This window comes from Cydia strobilella, chromosome 4, assembly GCF_947568885.1.
Source record: "Cydia strobilella chromosome 4, ilCydStro3.1, whole genome shotgun sequence".
Taxonomy (NCBI): domain Eukaryota; kingdom Metazoa; phylum Arthropoda; class Insecta; order Lepidoptera; family Tortricidae; genus Cydia; species Cydia strobilella.
This window is the reverse complement of record NC_086044.1, coordinates 5,667,153-5,686,858: the sequence shown is the minus strand read 5'-3', so window position 1 is coordinate 5,686,858 and position 19,706 is coordinate 5,667,153. Positions and strand designations below refer to the sequence as shown.

The 19,706-nt window shown below is 38.3% G+C and overlaps 2 protein-coding genes across 4 annotated transcripts in view; both read left to right on the top strand.

The window, feature by feature from the left end:
* LOC134741007 (homeobox protein aristaless-like) overlaps positions 1 to 19,706 on the top strand; it is a 509,271-nt gene that overhangs the window by 138,921 nt on the left and 350,644 nt on the right. The gene's annotated exons all lie outside the window — the stretch shown is intronic.
* Positions 1 to 19,706, top strand: part of LOC134740955 (electroneutral sodium bicarbonate exchanger 1) — a 92,416-nt gene that overhangs the window by 40,560 nt on the left and 32,150 nt on the right. Inside the window, exons 1-2 of one of the 3 annotated variants that reach the window (XM_063673630.1) lie at positions 3,385 to 3,599; positions 15,962 to 16,062. In XM_063673630.1, the coding sequence (XP_063529700.1) occupies positions 3,532 to 3,599; positions 15,962 to 16,062 (169 nt within the window). In that variant the 5' untranslated portion in view covers positions 3,385 to 3,531. Of the gene's footprint in view, positions 1 to 3,384; positions 3,600 to 15,961; positions 16,063 to 19,706 lie in introns of those variants that run through there. The other 2 variants (XM_063673629.1, XM_063673627.1) reach the window with 2 other exon arrangements.

Sequence of the window (19,706 nt, the reverse complement as noted above, 5' to 3'; positions counted from 1 at the left end):
ACCTTCCGGCCCCACCGGCCATCAGTTCTGCGAGCAATGTGCCCCGCCCACTGCCACTTAAGGTTTGCAATTCTGCGAGCTATATCGGTGACCCTAGTTCTACTGCGGATATCATCATTTCTGACTCTATCACGCAGAGAAACCCCGAGCATAGCTCTCTCCATTGCCCTTTGCGTGACCTTGAGCCTTCTTATGAGGCCCATCGTTAGCGCCCACGTCTCAGATCCGTATGTCATCACTGGCAACACACACTGGTCAAAGACTTTTGACTTAAGACACTGCGGCAATTTGGACGAAAAGATACTGTGGAGCTTCCCGAACGCTGCCCAACCGAGTCGGATTCGACGAGTGACCTCTTTCTCGAAGTTGGACCTACCTAACTGGACTGTTTGTCCTAGGTATACATAATCGTCAACAACTTCGAGCGCAGAGCCTCCGATTAATACGGGAGTTGGCACAACATGGACGTTAGACATGATCTTCGTCTTGTCCATGTTCATTTTCAGACCAACTCGTTCAGATACTCTGCTGAGATCAGCGAGCATCGCACTGAGGTCCTCCATGGTCTCAGCCATGACTACGATATCATCGGCAAACCGAAGGTGAGTGATGTACTCGCCATTTACATTGATGCCTCGTCCTTTCCAGTCCAGAACCTTAAAGGCATCCTCCAATGCAGCGGTGAACAGCTTTGGGGAGATTACATCTCCTTGTCTGACTCCCCGCTGCAATGGAATAGGCTTCGAGCTCTGGCCCTGTAGTCGGACGGACATGGTGGCGTTTTCGTACAGACACTTCAGCACTTCGATATACCGGTAGTCGATTTGGCACCTTTGGAGAGACTGCAGCACAGCCCAAGTCTCGATCGAATCGAAGGCTTTCTCGTAGTCCACAAATGCAAGGCAAAGGGGGAGGTTATATTCCTCAGTCTTCTGTATAACCTGCCGCAACGCATGTATGTGGTCTACGGTACTATAGCCTTTACGGAAACCTGCTTGTTCGGGAGGCTGGAAGTCGTCAAACCTGCGTGCGAGACGGTTCGTGATGACTCTCGAAAACAGCTTGTAGACATGGCTCAGAAGTGAGATGGGTCTATAATTCTTCAGCAAGGTGTTATCACCTTTTTTGAAGAAGAGCACCACCACACTTCTGTTCCACGCTTGCGGCGTTTTTCCTTCGCGCATGACGGAACTAAACAGCGTCTGAAGGGCCTTAAGGACTGGTTTACCACCCGCCTTCAGGAGTTCGGCCGTAATTCCGTCATCACCTGGGGCTTTGCCATTCTTAAGTTGTTTGAGAGCCATACTAATCTCGTACAGGCTGACGTCCGGGATATCTTCGGTATAGTGTCGAGTTAGTCTAGCTCTAGGGTCTCTAGCTAGATCCACGACGGGTGCTCGGGTTGTTGTGTATAACTGTCCATAGAACTTCTCGACTTCTCCCAAGAGCTCAGGTTTGGATGAGATGATCCTGCCGTCGTCGGTCTTCAGTTTTGTCAGTTGGCTTTGGCCAATAGACAGATCTCTGGCAAACACCTTCGAGCCTCTGTTGCGCTTGATAGCCTCTTCAATACTGTTAGTATTGAATCGGCGTATATCTCGCTTCAGAGACTTCGAGATCCGTCTGTTGAGCTGCCTATAACGACAAACGTCACCTGACGACTGCAGAATCATCTCACGCCTCACCTCCATGAGCTTGAGAGTGGAGTCCGAGAGTTTCTTGGTTCTTGTACGACGAGTCTTGAAGAACTTGGACCCGACCGTATGAACAGCTTCCACAAACCCGTCGTTGTAATCGTCCAGGTCGCTAGCTAGGCATTCGAACCGGTTTTGAAGTTCGAGCTGAAAGCTCTCGGGGTTTTGGAGCTGGGCCGGTGCCGGGCGGAGCGTAGACTTTATCAGTCGAGATCTCTCAAGCCTAAATTGAATATTCAGTGTGCCTCTTACCATACGGTGATCGCTCCCGGTTTTGACCGAATTGATCACAGAAACATCACTGAATATTTGCTTCTTCGTCGACATGATAAAGTCGATCTCATTCCTTGTTGCACCGTCAGGGCTCACCCAGGTCCACTTCCTGTGCTCACGTTTCCTGAAGAAGGAGTTCATCATATAGAGTCCTTCCTTCTCCATGAAACCAGCCAGTAGGTGGCCCCGGTGATTCCTACGCCCCACTCCAAATTGCCCCACTCTCAGCTCTTCACCGTCTCGTTTGCCCAGCTTAGCGTTGAAGTCCCCCATAACAACTGTGAAGTGAGTTTTGGAGCTATGCATGGCTCTGGAGATATCCTCATACATAGCCTCCACCTCATCGTCGGAGTGTGTCGAGGTCGGTGCGTAGACTTGTATGACCTTCAACGAATAACGTTGGGTCATTCTGAGTACAAGGCACGCTACCCTGTTCGACACACTCTCGATCTTCACCACGTTGTTTACGAGGGACTTGTGGACGATAAACCCGACACCTCCCTGGGACCGTTGTTCGCCCTCCCGGAAATAGAGCAAGTTGCCGGAATTCAGAGTTATCATGTCCTCCCCCTCTCTACGGACTTCCGATAACCCTATGATTCCCCAACGTAACCTGCTTAATTCTTCCTCCAGTTCTAATAACTTTTCGTCGGTCCGCAGCGTACGGCAGTTGTATGTTGCCAGGGCCAAGGGTCGTCGGTTATGGTAGCCGGGCCTCTGCCGGTGATTCACTGTAGCACCATTAAAAAACACGCTTTTTAAAAATTTTTTTTTTTTTTTTTTTTTTTTTTTTTTTTTTTTTTTTTTTTTTTTTTTTTTTTTTTGTAATTTTTGTAATTTTTCCTCAGTCACCCGTTGACCACGAACGCTGTAAAGAGTTCGAAACGTCGGGATGTATTATAAATTCAATATACGCGATATAATCCGTTTTCATAGTTTTATTTCATGAGTAACTATCGCGGTAACCGAAGACAATATTATCATTTAATTGCTTAAAATAATAAATAAAAAGTACAAAAATTTGCCCGCGAAACGCCAGTGAGCGAAACGCACGAAACGTCACGTGACGTCACGCGTGCGATAGATTAGTTCACATAAGTCTCATTAGTACCTATAGCAAACGTCAGTCCAACTGTGACGTCATCACGCTCTGTCGAATTCGCGCAAAGAGTATTCGCGTCAAAAAACAATCATGCATGGAGCTAATTATGCCCAACTCAGTATTGATATCAGATTAGAATCGTTTGGAAATATTTTTGGTTTGGATCTGCTGTTATTGTCACGAAAAAGGTGTACAATCTCGATTACTTTGTATCGTATTAGACTAAGACAACCAGAATGCATACTCAGGTAGTCAAGCTAATAAACCACGATTGCGACCTTCCCCTAAACACTGGCTGAATGCACTTTATTAACTGACCAACCGGCATCGAGCCAAGTCGATGGCTACACATTTAAAAGCGCGGACGTTAAATTCAAAAATCGAATTTTATTTTCTTCATGCGTTTATTATTTGCCAGTTATATTTAAGAAACAGTTTGCTGCTTGCCAGTGTCTGTTGACTATGGTGTATAGAAGTGTGTATTTTAAAGATGATGGTTACAGATGTGTTCGATATGCTCATTTAGAGAGGTAAGTTTATAATTTATAGGCTAGGCTCTTTAGAAAGAGTCGGCAAATTTGGAAAATGTAAGTAGGCGCGGACGATCGGTTTTCTTATACAAAATTTGAATTTCGCACCTTTTTCTACTGACAAAGGAGGCTTGCCAGAGTATATACAAAGAAGCCTTAATATTTAATATTTATATTTATAATATTTAATTTAATATTTAATATTTATTTATTTTAAGAGTCAAATAAGTAAGTAACACAGCATTACAGTAAAACCAAGGCACTGTGAAACTACAAAATAAAGTACAATACCTATAAGTACATGAAAACAAAATACAAGTTAAACATTGGATTTGGGTGACGACGTGACAGCATGACCGTGAGCATGATTATTAAACCGTTTAGTTGGAAGTTGGTATGTTCTGTATGTTTTATTTTGCAAGCAGGCAGACTTACATACTTACAAACTAAAGTGAGAAAACCCATCGTAAATATTATTATGTAAGTATAAAGTGCTAAAAAAAAGTTAGGACATATTAACGTAAAAGAAAAAAGTTTGTCAGGCAAGACGGATGCCGTGGTTATTAAGAGGCAACAGGAGTGGTAATTTCTCCATACAAACGTACTCGACTGTTTCCTCCGTGGTTTTTGAAGCTAGAGGAATGATTTTTGCAACACAGATTCAGATTACTATTGTCAATATCTGTGTCCGACTGTTTTGCTTTTTTTGATATTTTTGTTTACTAAAGCGCTAAAGCTCTTCAAACATGGCCAAAAATGATCTAACTGACTATGCCGCAATGAGAGGCGTGGTATTCAAAAGTGATATTAATTAGCCAAAAAATCAAAACAGTCCGACACGGATAATTTTATTATCATTTAGATTTCCAAATTTGGTTACGATTGGTTAAGTTTTGGAGGAAGAAATAGTCGATATAATAGTCTCTTGTTTGTTGGTTGTTTTTAAATATACCTAGATTTGGACCAAGCTAATTCTGCACAAACAGCAATGACAGTGAGTAAGTATCACCAAATACGTCAAATTATGAAAATATGACGATTTAATACCACTCCACACTTTGTTGTGCAGAGTTAGCTTAGACGGATTCTAACTTCTGGATTTGATTTTGTTGCCGGCAAATATTCAAGGTAATTAATGGTTGGATCGAGTAAGTAGCGAGGGAAATTGAAAATTTGCTGCGACTCGCTTCATTTACAGAGGACTTACATGGTACAGGGTTACCACTCACCAGTTCGAGTAAAGTCGACTTATTTTATTGTACGATATTGATTTACAAAAAAAAATAGTTCTTTATTTGGTCTCGTAAATTATAATAAGAAAAGATATCCAAAAAACAAGCTATTGAAATATAAATAAGTACAATGGAAAAATATGCGAATGGGTAGAATAGCTTTCGGATAAGGAAGCTATTGAGAAAAATAAAGTGATGAAAATTGCCAATGGCAGATATCGCATCTTGTAAAAAACGATTCACGGAGAAATATATAGTTGGTCAAACCAAATTGTCAGTAAATAAGAACTTAAAAACTATATTCATCCTTTTCTTTTGGGTGCCAGTACTAGTGTAAGACAAAGATAGTATGATTCTCTCTGTCTATGTTTTAAATGAGACAGTCCTTTGACAAACTATAGTAATCGTACACACTCTTATTTGGGAACCCTTAACGCGGTACTCATTTGATATATTGCGAGGTTGGCACTTCACTTCATTCTTATTTACCTAATATCGTATTACGGTTTGTTGTTTGTTGAATCCACAGATTATATACCTTATAGATGGAGCAGAGAGGATGTTTTATAAGTGGAATACTAACGGAGATTCCTGTGTCAGCTTTAATTTATCTTTTAATTACAGTTTTAGACTTCCCGTCAGTGTCTTACTTGAAAAATACTCTGTATAACAACTAGGCATCACCACGCATTGACGCCCCATAGGTACTGATTTAAGAGTGCAACCTTATTTTATCTGCGTCCACTTTTAGTATTTATAGTCAAACAAGAGATTGTAGAAAATATTGAGGGCTCCACTTCCTACGTAACTGTCACATTTTTGACGTTTTTTAGTATGGAATTTTTTTTGTTTCATTTTATTTAATTTCTTCTATTTTATGTCGCACTCGCACTATAAAGGAAGATAGATTATTATTATCAATTAACAAGAGATGTATCGGCTGGTAGTTCTAGGTAGTTCATTATCATATATTGCACGCATCATACAAAAACTGCGTGTTTTATAAAGCCGGTCAAAAAACTCTGTCAGTAAAAAAAGGCGCGAAATTAAAATTTTCTATGGGACGATAACCATTCGCGCTTACATTTTTAAAATTTGCCGCTTTTTCTACTGACGGATTTATGGCTTGACAGACTTTATATACGAATATCGATACCGCGTGGTACTATTATTTTATTCTGTGCCGCCTGTAAATACTGGCAACATCAATATATTACACACGCGTCCACGTTTCACAAAAAAAAATAACATTCAATTTTGGAACTCGATACAGTCCCAAACGTATTTGTAAATGCAATAAACTTGACCGTGAAAACGTTCCGAAACATCCCTGTTCACAATTTGTTTCAATGTGGCATCTGGGACTTGGGACTGGCCGGTTTTTGTTTTCAATTAAAACAAATGGTTCTGAATTTGAATATAAATTAACCTCTCGTATGTGTTTGTTAAGGGTCCTGAGCGAGTTTTTAGTCGTTTTTGCAATTTTTGACCATAACGATTTTCGATTTTTTTCTGAAAGGTTGAACTAATACAAGTTTCATCATACCTTTACAGGATTTAGGCAAAATAAGTGTGTAAAAAATATGAAGCTCATCAGCCTAACAATGAAACACACAATCGGAAAGTGAGTTAGAATTTTGTTAAGTGAATAGTGTCTTTTTCTAAGAGTGGCCATATCTGTATCCTAAGGCTGAAATTTACTAAAAGCAGCAGTAACAATTGTTTGTTTGTGTCTTTTACTTATATACTGTGAAAAACAGCTTACTTTTGATTTGAAGTTATGAATTTCTTACTTCTGTATCTGCTAGTACTTGAACTGCTACTACTGTTAGTGATTGTTTTAACCCTTCGACCGCCAAAGACATAAAAACCTTCTAACAAGACATTTCTGACAAGGTTCAAGTAACACGCCGCACACAATAGGCGCGGCGTTTAAAGAAATAATACAATAAGTGCATTTAATTTAAGTACAGTTTGCAATTGTGGGTGTATAACCATAATTGAAAGTCCTAACATCCTTGTATCACGGAGTGGGCCTCATTCCTCTATTCCGCACGCACGGACTTTTATCTCTGGCAATCAGCGGATAATATCACTATTCGCCAGTTATACAATAGGTGCATTGTGGGTCTATAATCAAGTGTAAGTCCCAATTTTTTTATACTACGTCGGTGGCAAACAAGCATACGGCCCGCCTGATGGTAAACAGTCACCGTAGCCGGACGCCTGCAACTCTAGGGTGTAACATACGCGTTGCCGACCCTATAGAAACCTGATGTGCACTCCTTTTTAAAAGAACCCCATACTGTAAAAACGTCGAAAAACCTCGGCAGGAAGCTCTTCCACAGCCGGGCCATTTAGTTCTAGGGTGTGAGGATGAACACCCTGCCGAAGGCGAGCGGTGCCGTGATAGAAAGCCGTCGTTGGCATCATGTTAAACAATCCTTCAGAGCAATGTCCTTGTATCATGGCGTGGGCTTTATTCGTGTCTTCCGCACGCACGGAAACACCTGATTGCTTGATAGATTTTATCTCTGGATTTACGATGCAATCAACGGATAACACTACTCGCCAATGTTAAAACGACGTAAGTGTGTATAGCATCAGTAGACGGTTACTGCATTGTGGTTGTAAGGAAGGGATGCGAATAGCCACGCACGTGACATTGTCTTGCACGTAAAGATTCGTCGTAAGATAAATTAATTGTATGTTTAGGGCTGGGTACCTAGTTCTAACATTTTCTAAGTTTCTACTGAGTTGTACAGAAAAAGATACCTGGATCAAAATTCTTTTCGTTGTCTTGTTTTTTTTTGCCCCAAAAAAAATGTGACGAAGTGGAGCTTTTTGTATGAGATGAATAATAATCCACAGCTTGATAGACAGCTTGAAGCATTCGACTTTTTTATTTATTTGATAGAAGACACAAACACAAGCGTGAGAGAGTGGTCGGAAACAAGACAACGAAAATAATTTTGACGCACCTACTTAGTGTCCGGCAAAAGAATAAATGTAATAATCAGTACAATATCCCAATATATAATATGACTGAAAGAAAATTTATTAGCCTTTGTCCTGCCTTGTAATTAATTTTAAGTTAAACGACTTTGATAACCGGTGTTTAGTGACTGGAAAATTTTAAACTTAATTATTTGTCGTCTCTTCAGAAGTTCTAGGCAAAATATTTATAATTATAATGTCAACGAAATTGGGGCCTGGCATCCAAAAAAGCCAGCAATTATCCTATTGGGCAATTTATACTGTTTATTCTAAATGCCTTTATTATTTATTCTGATTTTATATAATCGTTTTTCATTATAATTTTGCCAATAGCGTACCTAATAGTATATTCTCTTAAATATCTGAATATCTTCGAACATTTATAGAACATTGTTTAAATACAATTTGCTTTAAAGTATGCAAAATATAAAATTAAATACAAAATATTAAACAAAAGTGGCTCAATCCCATAAATCCCGGATTATGGCGGTCCAGCTTCCGTTTAATTTCAGCCTTTATTCTTTGATTGATAAGGTCGTAACTGCCATACAGTTCCAAGCAACATTAGATATCTTGTAAAATAATGCCATGCTTAACTCCGGGGAAGCAGTAACAAAGTCTATTAACATTTATCTCTATTTGGAAAAGTACAATATTGCTGCTAAGTGCAAGGAATTTTAACATGAACATTTCACATACGTTGTGAATTTCCTCAAATGTTAAAGGAGAAAAATACACTAACATTTTTTTTCTCTCTTGTATCTAAACCATTTATATTCGCCGAGGTCGCTATAGTTTGTCTATTTGCCTACTTGAAGGTTTTTAGGGTTTCGTGCCCAAAAGAAAAAACCGGCCAAGTGCGAGTCGGACTCGCGCACTGAGGGTTCCATACTTTTTAGTATTTGTATAGCGGCAACAGAAATACATCATCTGTGAAAATTTCAACTGTCTAGCTATACTCAATACTCAATATCTTTATTGCTAATAAGGACGAATCCATGCAGTAGTGGATACACAGTATCAAACCAATTTGAATATATATAAGTAATTAATTTTATACATGTCAAAAATATAGATACCCAATAAATTAGAATTGATGAGGTCATTTCGATTACAATAATAATGAATAATTATACAGATTAATTCGTCATGAAATTCTACAAATAGTAATAATAATAGTCTAAAACAATAAAAATTAAAATAAAATGAGTGTAATTGTCAGTCTTTGTTAATCAAATATCTTACCAAAATATTCGTCCTATCACGGTTCATGAGATACAGCCTGGTGACAGACAGACAGACGGACACACGGACGCGGAGTCTTAGTAATAGGGTCCCGTTTTTACCCTTCGGGTAACCCTAAAAACGGGACCCTGTTACTAAGACTTCGCTGTCCGTCTGTCACCAGGCAGTATCCCATAAACCGTGTTAGCTAGACAGTTGAAATTTTCACAGATGATGTATTTCTGTTACCGCTATAACAACAAGTACTAAAAACAGAATATAATAAATATTTAAGTTGGGCCCCCATACAGTAAACGTGATTTTTTTGCCGTTTTTTCGTGCGCGAGTACGACTCGCACTTGGCCAGTTTTTTGTTAACACAAATAAGTATTTTTGTTACCCACGCTTAACAGTAAAAATAGCACCTTATTGTATTGGTTGTGGGCATTTATATTACAGGCCACACACTAAATTAGTGTGTTAGTCATACATATCCACGTAATATCCGCAACATCTACCTTCCCCAATTTCGCGCCCTCAGTAAATGTCTCATAATAAATAAATAAACCGGCCAAGTGCGAGTCGGACTCGCGTTCCAAGGGTTCCGTACATTACACGATTTAAACAATGTATTTTTTATGTGAAATGTAAGTAAAATGTCTAAAAAAAACCCGTAGGGGTCGGATCAAAAATTAAATAAGTAATTAAGTCCGAATCACGCTTGACTACACATTTCTAATAGGTTTTCCTGTGATCTATAGGTAAAGAACTATTTTGTGTATTTTTTTCAAAATTTTAGACCCAGTAGTTTCGGAGATAAAAGGTTTGTATATTTTCTTGAATAACTTCTAAACTGTTTATCCAAAAATCATAAAAAAAATATGTTTAAGTTTCTCACAATGAGCTCTTTCATTTGATATGTAACGCAACATAGTTTGAAAAACTTTATTTTTTAATTTTCTCATTTACCCCCCAAAAGTGGTCGCCATGTTTAAATTTTATTTGTTTACGTTACATGTCCATCTTTGGGTCACAAACTTACATATGTATACCAAATTTCAACTTAATTGGTCCAGTAGTTTCGGAGAAAATAGGCCGTGACACACGGACAGACAGACAGACAGACGCACGAGTGATCCTATAAGGGTTCCGTTTTTTCCTTTTGAGGTACGGAACCCTAAAAAGCAATATCAAGCTAATTAACCACAGTCTCACACTATACCTACAGGTAACTACGCTACGCTATGTTGATAACACCTGTACAGCTACCATGAGTTGGTATTTGACATTTACGCTCGAACTCGATCGCACCAATGCATCAGTACGAGCGAGAAGGACTGCGATCTTTACACTATAAATTCAAATTATTTTGGGAAGTGTGTTTGTGGCTTAATTGACAGTATCAGTCTTTGAGGAAACTTAATTCTTAACCAAAGTTGTCAGGGATAATTTACTTCCAAAGTTAGCTACCCATTTCCTTCTTTGAACTATTGTTCGCTCTGAGTTTAAAATTACTTTCTAAGTAAGTTCTAAGTAAGTTAATGCAAGTAGTTTTGGAACGATTTTACTTATAAAGTAATTAATTTTTTTAGATTTAGTTAGTTTTGAGTTAATTTTATAGTTAGTTTTGTAAATATAAATGTAGGTAGGTAAGTATATATTTAGGTTTACTAATGAATGGGCCAAAAACTTTTCTCACATTACCATTTCCCAAAAAAAAATTTGGCAAAACAACTTATCGCAATTTTACAGTTAACAAAACTCTTTTTTGGCAAGTTATTGTTTAACAAATAAGCAATTAATTGGTCAAGGTTCATTTTCGCACTTAAACTATCGTGAGACATCGCGCCTCCACACTCGCCCCACACTCACACTCGTGCCTGAGGAAGGATTCCCAAAGAATCCGAAACATGTCGCCAAAAGCGACTAAAAATAAGTAAAAACCGTAGTGATCTAAATATTTTGAAGGTTCATTTTACTAAGTTATATTTAGTCGAATGTATCGTTAGGCATAACTAACATTTCCCAAAATATTGCATGGTATCCCAATAGGGATCTGCAGTATTTTTATTTTTGCTTTCATTTGAAATAATCCCAACCTTAGTTATTTTCATCATTTTGGTTACGTTTAACGCGTACGGATGTGATTTGTTTGCTTTGTCAAATTTGCGAAGTGACAATTTGATCAAACATCTTTTTGGAATATAATATTATCCAAAAAATCGTTTGCTAAATAAGTTTTTGTCTTAATAAAATTGGACAAAGTAAAATCATGCATAATGATAATTTGACTAAATAAATTAAATGCGAAGTGTAAATTTGCAAGGTCCATTTGGGAAATGGAACTACTGCGATAAGTTTGTTGGGAAGTCAATTTTGGCGAAAGGTTTTTGGCCCAAACGGGAGTACTTACACCATATTTTTTTAGGTATTAGCCTTTATAGGAAGAAATTACGTTGACATTTTGTTTTACTGACATTCATGTTCAGTCATGTGTTATATGTACCTATATCTAACCACATACACCAAGTATCATTATAATCGTAATCACATCAGAGAGTGACACACTTTGCTAGCGAACATCCCCGCTTATTCAAATCCAAATGAAAATGCAAAAGTTCACACAGCTTCCCAGCGCCGACCCGTGTTGAATGTCAGCGATATTTTCTTCGTCATGGCAGTTTAGAACTTGTTATAATTCTTTAGACTATTTTTATTTTTAACATCCAACTGCAGCTTAAGTTTTTCTTATAATCTCTAGCTGCCCTACTCATAAAAAAGTATTTCATTTTATTACAATTCGAATATTCAGAATTCTGATAAATCAAAATTGCATTAGATTTATCTTGACTCGACTACACCCACTTCAGGTTTGGATTGTGAGCGGCTTGAGGTTAACATGTATCCATCTAAGATGAATCAGATGAATGTTACCAATAAATTATTTAGCAGATAATGGAAGAAAAGGCAAATTGAAATCTAAATCTGCTATTTCTTTACTTTTCAAAGCGGTTTAATTGCGAGTAAAATATTTGGAATTGGAAAACAACAATGCGAGTGTAAATTTATCGTATGTTATATAGAATCTCATACATGAAATCGATTGAAATGAATCCTTGTTAATTAAAAATCCGCTTAGTGGTCGAAACTAATGGAGCACAAAACACAAATCTACCCAGTACCTACCCATAAACGAGTACAATATATACCTATAATTAGACAGGCTATTCGAAATAGATATTAGGTAACATGGTGAGGTTGCCTCACGGCGCCCCTCTCTACTGTCTACGGCGCCCCAGGGCGCCGCGGTGCACAGTTTGGGAACCCCTGATATAGCATATATGTTCAATCTTTTGGTTTCATAAGTAATAGTTAAGTACGATTTTTTTAAAGCGTTTTTCAATAAAAAGACGGCAAGATCGTGTAGTCTTTTCTTATACTAAAAAACGAGGTACGAGTATATAAATTGCAACTAGATACGACAAAAGATTGGACCTTATCCCCAGGTGAAGGTTATGAGAACAATATCCACATACCTCGTATCATATAAGCGGTCACTCAACCCTACTAAATATTTCCAATAAACCTTTACGAAGGGCTCCCATTGATAGTCGTGTCACGTTTCCTATATATATGCGATTCTTACGGCTTTTGTAGCGCGGAACGTGTTAAAACGGCTTATAAAAGGGTAATTGATGCTCAAATGTAGGTACAATCGGGGACATTCCCGGTGAACCACTTCAGAAAAAAAATATCTCACCAAAAACATTTTCATGTAAAATGTTGCCAAGACGAAATCATAAGGCTCGCACTGTCAAAAAGTTATCAGATCTCTTGTAGAGCCAAGCTTCTACCTCTACAACCCCTAACTTTACAAAATCTACACCTTAGTCAAAATATGTGGCTTGGTCGTTCAATCACTCCGTATCCTACCTCTAAAATGTTTAATATTCAATTTCAATTCAATTTCAATTTCAATTTATTTAAAACAAAATGCAATTTTACAGTACTAGCCTAAGTCATTACATTTCTATATCTAGGTTCGATTATAAATAATAATAATAATAAAATAAGATAAACAATAATAATAAATTTATGGACTGAGTACATAAAGATCATGTCAAAGATACATTAAATCATTCAATAATTAGGTCAGTGACTCGCATATTTTTAAACAATCCCTCTCAATAACCTTCCAGCCGTCCGCAAACAGATCGCAGGAGTGTTGCACAGCACCGAGCTTATTGAGCGTGTTCATCGCTCGGCAAACGGGCGAGTTGCGCCGCGAGACCGTGCGGGCGGGAGGGACCGCGAAGAGACGCACCCGGTTAGCACGAAACCGCGAACGCTTGTCCGGGACAAATAGTCGACATGCCTCGCCAACTAACTCCGGGCAATCCAGGCGACCACGCAGGATACGAAGCACGGTTATCAGCTGGTCGAACAGTCTGCGCGTTGCTAGTGCGTTGTATCCTAGCGTGCCCTGCAAGTAAGCTGTCGGATACATGAAAGGATAGTACCCGTACAGTTTCTTGAAGAGAGTACGCAGAAAACATTTCTGAACCTTCTCTAGCATTAACATGTAGGTTGTCTCGTATGGACTCCACACGCACGAGCTTGTTTCCAGTTTGGATCGCACCAGAGCAGAGTATAGAACTTTAAAGACACCTACATGCGTAAAGTCTTTGCAGATACGTGTAACAAACCCCAAGCGTTTAAACCCTTCTTTAACCAGCGACCGTACATGGTCATGAAATGTAAGACCTGGATCAAAGAGCACCCCCAGGTCCTTCATAGAATGAGTGCGGGATAGAGACTCGCAATCAATGAGGTAGTTCGAGAAAATTCCTTGCCTAGCCCGGGTGAAACTCATGACATGGCACTTGGCCACATTAAGGGAAAGGCGGTTTTTAACACTCCATCGATATATCGCATCCAGGTTACGCTGCATGTTTTGGCAATCTGATGGGGTTTTGATATCCACCACGACTTTTATGTCGTCAGCATATATTAGAAGTTTACCAGCAACCAGACAGCTCGAGAGATCATTCACCATAATAGAAAAGAGAAAGGCCCCTAGCAAGGATCCCTGACTAACACCAGATCTCGTTGGGTACGGATCGGAGTCAAAGCAACCAAGCCGAACGAATTGTTTACGATCCTTCAAGTAGCTGGCAAACAATTCAAGGAGTGTTGGGTCAAAACCTATCGCGGACAGCTTCTCTAAAAGGATATCGTTGTCAACGTGGTCAAACGCTTTCCTGAAATCAAGGTATGCAACATCAACTTGGCATCCTTTGTCCAGTTTATTCGAGACGTGGTTTACGAGCGAGAGAAGGTTAGTGTTAACAGAGCGGCCTTTCCTGAACCCATGCTGCGCATCACTTAAATAAGGATCCACTAAAGTGTACAGTTTAGAGTGCAAAACACTTTCGAATACCTTAGCAAATGAGCTCAGGATGGCGATAGGACGGTAATTTTCGGCTCGCGACTTTTCACCCGACTTTAGGATTGGTGTCACTCTCGAAGTTTTCCAACTATGAGGATAGGTACCAGACTTGAGCGCCAGATTGAATACATGGGCTAGAGGACCCGAAAGTTGAGATTTAAAGGCCTTAATTATGAACGCGGGCACATTGTCCGGTCCAAGCGCACACTTCGGTTTTAGTTTATCAACTCCGAGTCCCACCTCACACTCAGAAAACCCAGAAATGCTTATGAGACGATCGCTGCCAGTGGCTCCTGCTAATACGGCGCTTAGCTTTGGCTCGCATGAGAGGAATACACTACTGAAGTAGTCCGCAAAGGCCCCCGCCGCTGCTGGCCCACTAAACATCCGGTCCCCGCAAATAATACTGGACTCAAATCCGCCTTTGTTACGTAGGTTCGACACATGTTGCCAAAAGGATTTAGGGTTCGTTTTTAGGCGTCGCTGAATATCATGAATATAGGCATCATACGCTGCGGAAACTCTTCTTTTTATATCAGCCCTAAGCTCACTATACAGACTATATACGTACGAGTCACCGGTGACTTTCCACTGCTTGTGCAAATCACCTTTCCTCTTTAAGTCCTTGATTATGTCTGCGGAGAACCAGGTTGGATATACTCTGGTAGTTTTCCTACTACGACTCTTTTTGGGAACGCATGCATCGAAACAGTTGTACAATAAAGCATACAAACGCTCAACCGCCCCGTCTACGCATTTTTCAGCTAGCACGGCACTCCAATCAACCTTGGTGACTCGGTCGTACAACATGGGAAAGTCGGCCTTTGCAAAATTCCAGTCTGTGATCGGGTTGATGTTACTTGGCTCGACCACGGTAGCCCTTCCGGGTTGCGCCGGGGTGACAACGATTTCAAGTGGGGGATGGTAAACATCAGCATGCTCTACTAAGCCTTCATATGCAGTCACAAAATTACGTACAAACAATATACCTATAAAAACAGTATTAAATAACTAACATATAAAACATAAAAACTAAATCTAAAAATAAATAAAACTAATCTTAAAATAAATAACTAAAAACTATTCCCCTGCGGCACGGTGCCGTAGATGCTGGCAGCATTTCCTCATTTCCTTTCCTACCTCTTAAGTTGTCGAGTAGTTGCAGTCTGCACACGAAGTCCAGGGAATTTTATGGGAGCCCCGCTTGGATATCACATCCCGTTCGGTCCACAGCGCGGCGCTTACCCTGAAACTTGAACAAAGAAGAAAACTCGTATGTGGCCTGTATGATACTTCTGATGAAAGTGCTAAAAAGAAGCCGTTCTGATCTAAGCATAATATAATTTGTAACTAATTTATAAGTTTCAAAATTATTTCGTTCGTTTCTTTATGATCACGATATTGTCTTAAAATTCTGAAAGGCCCGAATTCGTGTATAGCATTTGTTACATTTGTTGCAGACCCTGGAACATGGAAACGAGGACTGACGATGAAGAGGCCCCGACGGACCCAGCGGCCAGGAAACACACACATCATGATTACACGGAACAGGATTTTGAAGGTAAGTGACCTGCATAGTCAATTGAGGCAGTTGGCTAGAATTAATTAGGTATGATGGTTAACTAACTGGTTGAAAGCTTGGCTGCGAGGGACTGATTTTTAATATGTTAAATGATGTGAGTTAAGTTGTAGATTTATAATAGGGAGTGCAATCATGCAGCATAATATTCAATCTCGGTATTTGCAAGATTTAAGAGGTCCAATCTCGCAATATTTTAGTATTTTGTGAGATTTCGCAAATCTACGAGTTATTTTTAGTATTCTATTGAAACTGAATTAAGTATTTATCTAGGAACAAAATAATGAAATAATATGCATATAACATGAACTGAATCATTTGAAACAAATTGAATTTATCCTCCTCTGTCCTGAATAGCCTGACCTGAACTCTCCTGTGTCTGATTGGTTAACTTGACTTGACTAATAAACTCTTCTTGTGAAACTAGCTCACGAACTCGATTATCTCGGCATTTTCTACTACTCTGACATAATTTGCTTAACTTTAGCACGTAAAAGCATACTGAAATTGAATACCTTATTATGATTATATAAGATTTAATTTTACTTTTGACCTCTTGTCTGTATATAACAAGGATCCTGACCGAAGTTTTAGTATTTTTTTCGAAAACGAATTTTCTTCTCCACCAAGTTTTCTAACCACTACACAAATTTAAAAGGTTAAGTTGCCTTTTCACTGTTAGTAATTTCGATTCCATTTTGAAGATCTTACCCCTTTATTGCAGCCATTAAAGTGCAAATAATTACGGCTGCATCCGTCGCGGCTAATGTATGGAACATTAATGCAAGTGAACCGGTGGAAATCACATCTGATTGCATAGACATTCACTTTGCTGTGTCCCACAGTAATCTCAAGCCTTACTTGTGTTGTGGGTACTTGATAAACGTAATATACTTAATAAATGAAACATAATATATTAAGGGATATATAGGGCACACAAATAAATGCCTCACTACTCACTATGGCCTAGGCTAGGAGGCCGTTAAATCATCGTTAGTTAAGTAACACGACTCGAAATTTCTATCTTGCAAAACTTGCCTTCTACGGAAAGACTTGAGTAATAATAGGTGGTACGTAGCGACATTCGCGACGTCAAACCTAAGTACATAATACTTTGAACGTGAGTGCTCTCAAAAAAAGTCATATAAAAAACTTAAAGCGACAAGACATTACGAGACCACTTACAACACGTAAGCTTTCATTACCTATTTTTACACCTTCTTTGATGTTGTTGAATATTTGAGTTACAATTACAACAAAGGTTACAGATAAAACAAACATACGTATAAGTACGAGCATATGAGCAAAATGTTTCAATGTATCAGCCGTAAAAGTGCATGGCGACTTTATCAATGAATTCATTAATAATTTCTCCATGCAATTTCGCAGCTCACTGTACATGCGAAAAAGCAAATGTGTATTTCCTTCAGAATTATATAGGCAAGAGAAAAGAAATATCATGGAAAGAGTAGACAAACCATGTGTGATATGATATGATATGAATATCAAATGAGTGATGATGATGAAATGACAGCAAGTAGAGAACCAATATCTGATCTGATTGGTCGAGTTAAACCTTCTGCACGTCTACACAGAATCCTGCTGCTTACAGCAACGTGATACTTTGGTAAAGCACTTTACATAATGCGTATCCTTAAGAGGCTCTGTTAGCATGCGGTTCTTAACTTTGTCATGACCCCATTACAACCCATTTTTGAAGTTGCAGTGGTTGCATGTAACATTCATACAATGTAACATTTATTGTTATAGAATGTAAATATTATTGTGTTATTTGTATATGTACTCAAAATAAACACAAAGTAGGTAATTTATTTAGAAATTAAAACAAAAAAATAGCATTCGTATAGTGGGGGTTTGACCTATTTTCCAGTACAAATCTAATAAATCCTTTAAAATACAGCATTAAAGTGAACAAAACCAAAGCCATTGTAAACACGCATTTTTTTTATTAAATTTTGTTAACTTCGGGGTATGTCTTTTTAGGAAAAACATATTTAATGCTGCATAATATAGCATTATATTTAACTTAACCAAACAATTGAAAACTATGACAAATCAGTGTCATTTATTTCAAACATCGATCGTCCGAGATAGTAGTTTTGCGTTTAGCTGCAAATATATTGTATAAACTGTATAAATTGAACTATGTTGTAAGATAATTATTATAATTAAGTAGTATTATTAATTTTCTGTGATTTGGCGAAATTCTACTACTGTTAGTAGCGAATCAAGCCAATATACAGTACATGTACACCTGTATAGGTAGAATCTTGGTGAAACAAACTCAAAATATTGTACCCAACACCTACATATGTAACCCAATATTCATATGCAAATAAATCATTCATTCATTCATTCATATATAAAATTGACTCGTAATAAACACTAATCAATATGTCAACAGGCCCTTCTCAGATAAAAATAAATAATTGATTATCTTATGATTATCAATATATTAGAATACAGGTAGAAGTATACAAGAACCAATACCTAGGGACTCCGTGCACACTTAAAGGAGGCAGTTAGCAACCTGAAGACACTGCTAGGTTTCGTGGAGAAGCTGGGGTGGCTAGAGTACCTCGCATGCTACCTCGTTTTTCACGCAAAATAGGAACAATGGTTGTCGATTTGCGGAAAATGCCCAGTATTACTAACTAAAAATTTACTTAAGTAAGGTCAGGAATGAAAAACGCGGTGTTATCAAATTAAATTAAATCCAATTTTTATAGGTAGACGTTTCTCTTTCTCTTATAGTTTTTCGCTTCGATACGGTCATGGGCGTTGAATGCCCTCCACTATGTAATCTCATTTATCTACTCTTCTTCATTATGTTACAACGTGAAATGTACTCAAATCCTATTGTAACAGAGTCCAAAACCCCTCAAGAATTGTTCTCACTAGCATTGTCAGGTTCTATACATTGTTCTCGTGTGACAGATCTCATTTAGATAATGGCGTGTCATTATGTGGGAAATCCACTTAGGCCTTGTTTTGACAAGTAAGTAGGAGCCTTTTTGTGAAAGCTCGTTAATAGACAATAGACTTGTTCCTCGCTTTAAAGTAATTTTGTCAGGTCCATAGAATAAATAATTGCTTGATACATTTTAACCTGACGACCTATCTAGCCGAGTCGATAGTGAGTAGTGACCCTGCCTATGAAGCCGATGGTCCGGGTTTAAATCCTGGTAAGGGCATTAAATTGTGTGATGAGCACGGATGTTATTTTCTGAGTCATCGGTGTTTTCTATATACCTATTGAAGTATTTAAATATTATATATATCGTTGTCTAAGTACCCACAACACAAGCTTTATTGATATTGAGCTTACTTTTGGGGCTTAATTATAGTTTGTCAAAGGACCGTCTCATTTCAAATATAGACAGAGAGAATCATACTATCTTTGTCTTACACTAGTACTAGCACCCAAAAGATAAGGATGAGTATAGTTTTTTTTTTGTTCTTATTTACCAATTTTGTTTGACCAACTATAATTTGTGCAAGTAATAATGTTTTACATAAACAAGTGCAACTGCCATTAGATTTATCATAATAAAGTATGTATGTATTTTTGTACCATGCGTACTTTATTTTCCACGTTAAATTAC